Source organism: Etheostoma spectabile, unplaced genomic scaffold (assembly GCF_008692095.1).
Source record: "Etheostoma spectabile isolate EspeVRDwgs_2016 unplaced genomic scaffold, UIUC_Espe_1.0 scaffold342, whole genome shotgun sequence".
Classification (NCBI taxonomy): domain Eukaryota; kingdom Metazoa; phylum Chordata; class Actinopteri; order Perciformes; family Percidae; genus Etheostoma; species Etheostoma spectabile.
The window spans coordinates 546,232-550,314 of NW_022605589.1; the positions used below are offsets into that span (position 1 = coordinate 546,232).

The 4,083-nt window shown below is 40.1% G+C and overlaps 1 protein-coding gene across 1 annotated transcript in view; it reads left to right on the plus strand.

Moving 5' to 3' along the window:
• Positions 1 to 4,083, plus strand: part of top3b (DNA topoisomerase III beta) — a 153,464-nt gene that overhangs the window by 139,761 nt on the left and 9,620 nt on the right. The window contains exon 11 of the mRNA XM_032511256.1: positions 1,371 to 1,517. Coding sequence (XP_032367147.1) covers positions 1,371 to 1,517 — 147 coding nt within the window. The remainder of the gene's footprint in view (positions 1 to 1,370; positions 1,518 to 4,083) is intronic.

A 4,083-nucleotide genomic window follows, 5' to 3' on the forward strand; every position in this document is an offset into this window, starting at 1 on the left:
TACCGGATAAGCGGTCGAAGATGGATGGATGGATGGATTCACTCACCATTATAAATGCCGATACCGATAGATGGGGAAATGTCTAATATCGGCCCGCCCATATATCAGCATGTTCTTTTTTTTTCTTACATTCCATAATCATCCATAATCATCATTTTTGCACGTACGTACATCTTACAAAACCAATACAGCCGCTCCTTGCAACCGTGCATTTGTGCGCCACATAGACACTGTAAATTGTCACCAATGAAAAGGAAACTCCCTGCTGAGTTCAATGACACCTCACACAAGACTATACCTTAAATGGGTCACCAGTTATGAAAGTAGGCATGGCATACACATAGGGGGCGGGCCGAAGCATCATCAATGAAGAAGGAACTCTCTGCTGAGTTCAATGACACCTCACACAAGAACCGTTCAAATGTTATGAAAGGTGGTGTGTCGTGAGTGGGCGTGGTTAAAATAATGAGGCCAGCTCAGTATCACATGTAGACCACATATAAGTTTCATGTAAATCAGATTTTGTCATAAAAGGCTGATTTCCTGTTGCCATTGGTGGCGATATCTCCAAAAGTCAACATTGGCCTGTATTTGTCCTCAGGCCTGGATTCTTGTTGATTGTGGGAAATTTCCAGCAGATCTGACAATATACACTGTCGTTACAGCCACTATCTCGTTCATTGCTAAAAACTCAAATTGGTTGCCATGCCACGCCCACACCGTTTGACGAAAAGTTTTCTTTGTTAAGTCCTAAGATGACACAGACTGAATTTGAATTCAATCTGATGACATCTCTATGAGGAGTTTGTTAAAGTATTGCACCTTGACTTTTAGGCCTACTTTCTGTTGCCACTAGGGGTCATTATGACTCTGAGCCAATATTGGCGTGTATATGTCGTCAGGGTTGGACTCTGATGAATCGCGAAAAGTTGAGAAATAAATAAATAAATAGAGAATAATAATTCCTTGAGTTTCAGGCCTTTGGCGCTCGGACCCTAATGACTACAAAGCATTTACCCAGATTTTCCACTTTACTTGTTTTTTTTAGTTTTGAGGTTTCTGCCTCCACCCCAATACACATAGTTTGTTATTACTTTTAGTCATGAAGTCCTTCAGGAGAGACTGTCTGAAAATCTCCGCTTTTATACCCCATATTTAAATGATTCAAATGTGCCCCCCCCTTTCCTCTACAACTGCCGAATTTTTACTTTGTATTCGACTGTGGCCGTTTGGAACTACTACAAACAATTTGGCCCTCCGGTGTGGACGGACAACAACACACCAGAAGTATTAAATTATGAATTATTCTTGCATGGACCCCTTCATTTTCAGCCTCTAACCCAAGTTCTTTCTCTTCTGCTATTCCACAGGAAGTGAAGGCTGGCGGCTCTACGATTACATCACACGGCATTTCATTGCCACTGTCAGTCAGGATTGCAAATACCTACAGACCACCATAGACTTCAACATTGGCACAGAGGCCTTTTCATGTAGTGGCAAAACCCTAATATCACCAGGTAAAGCCAGCTTGCCTCTTGAGTACCAAGATGCTGTTGGCACTTTGCACATTTGTAGCTCCAAACGGCAGCAAGAATTAAGCAGTAGTTTGAAAACAGTTAGATCCTTAATCCCTTAAAATGTTGCCAAGAAAGTTATGTAAAACTCTTTTACACCTACTGTACTTGCCCTTAGTAAAAGGAAAGATTATAAGGGCTGTCAAAGGAAACGCGTTAATATTGTGTTGAAAAATTGGCAAAGTGTTACCAAATTGGCAAATTGTTGCCACCGTAACAGCTTTGAGTCTGTGGCACTGGCACAGCAGCCTTCATGATAAATTGGCTTGACAAAGTGGTGACTACAGACCATACAGACAGAGAGGCCGGCTGCATACACAAGAGAGGAAATTACTTTTCACCGGACATACTGACTGGAGAGAATTAAATATGTCAGACATTAACAGATTTACTGACTAAAAACTGGTAATTACTGATAAAGGAAACACTGCTATGAGGGTTTTTGGACAATATTTGTCATGGTTTTGTTGGTGTCAATGAATCTCCAATAAGAAATATAGTAACATTTGCATAAATCATGCATATGTGTCCATTCCCATGTAAATACAAGTATTAAATATGTGACAAATATCCCCTTAAGGTACATTTTGAACACACAAATAATGTGATTTATTATGCGACTAATTGCGATAACTATGGACAATAATGCGATTAGTCGGGATTAAATATTGTAATCGATTGGCAGCCCTAATTGCTATATCACCCATGTATTAGACATGTTTGTAGTCCTAGTTAAGATGTTGCTTGTTACCAACTGCAAAGACAAAAAACAAGGCTTTACCTGCAAAGATCAGGGTTTTGGGGACCATTACATTATGGTCCTCTACAAGCATTACAGAATTTAAATTAAACAGACAATAAAATTAAAAAAAATAAATTCTTGAGCTGGTTTAAGAAGTGAGACTGCACTTTTTTCATAATATGCAATGATGGATATATGAATAAATGCAATCTTTTTGCTACGTTGAGGAGTAAACCTCTACAGTCCCTGACAAAAGTCTTGTTGCTTGTGTACAAATTGACCTGAAGTGCTGCTGAAATATATTTCTAATCAAGATTTATTTACAAGAAATGGCTCATTTTAATCCCAACAGCTTTTGTATTAATGTTTCGGTGCAAAAAGAAACTGTCAAAAAGTATTCTAAATATCACAGCTTGGTAAAGCCATTGAGTCAATTTTTGCAAAGACATAAGTGTTGTGCGCTTGTCATATGAGCTTCACCTGGGACTAAAATGGATCAATTAGGTCTCAGGTGGTATAAAAACAACCCCAGTACACTAGACCTTCACATCAACTGCAACTAGACATCTGCACAACATGCCTAAGATCCCTGGACTAAAGTTTTGATTAAAGAGGCTGAAGACCAGATCCACTGCTGATGTGGCAGAACCTTCAATGTGTCTCAGCGTCAAGTACAGAGGATAAAAAAACATTTGAAGACACTGGAGATGTTTTTGACAGCCCAGGTCAGGGACCCGCAAGACACATGCTTGAGAGGACCATTTGTTGGCTCGAAATCCAAGGCAGCCCATTTTCTACTGCAGCAGACTCCGCCAGACTGGTCACGAAGTCCCTGTGTACTGAAAAGTTTGTCGGATTCTGTCTTGAAATGGCCTCCGTGGTTGAATCAGTGCCCAGAAGCCAGAACTAAACAAAAGACAATTGAAAAACTGTGTGGCATTTGCCAAGGCCGCTAAAAGGATGGACGATGGAAAAGTGGAAGAAAGTGGATTTTTCAGATTAATTTCTGTTGAATTACACCACAGTTGCCGCAAATATTGCAGGAGACCTACTGGAGCCCGCATGAATCCAAGATTCACCCAGAAAACAGTGAAGTTTGGTGGCGGAAAATCATGGTCTTGGGAACATCCAGTATGGGGGTGTGCGAGAGATCTGCAGGGTGGAAGGCAACATCAATAGTCTCAAATACCAAGAAATCTTAGCTACCTCTATTTCCCAACCATAAAAGAGGCCAAATTCTCCAGCAGGTGGTGCTCCCTCGCATACTTCCATCGCCAATTCAAAGTTCCTCAAGGGAAGAAGATCAAGATGCTCCAGGATTGGCCGGCCCAGTCACCAGACAGAACATCATTGAGCATATGTGGGTAGGATGAAGAAGGGAAGCATGGAAGACCAAACCAAAGAATATTGATGAACTCTGGGAGGCATGCAAGACTGCTTTCCTAGCTATTCCTAATGATCATCAATACATTCTATGAATCCTTGCCAAACCGCATGGATGCAGTCCTTCAAGCTCATGGAAGTCATACAAGATATTAAATTTGGATCTCACAGCACCACTATTTAATTTGCTGACATATTTTAGTATTTGCAGTAAATTTGTTCAATTTCTGTATAGACGACAAAACTTTTGTCTTGCCAAAATTTGACCTTTCTATCTTGTTTAAATAATAAATCTTTTTTTAGTGAAACTAATTTATTTCAGTGCCTTGAACATCATTTGGGAGGGTTTTAGCTTTTCATATGAGCTATTTCTTACACCAATTG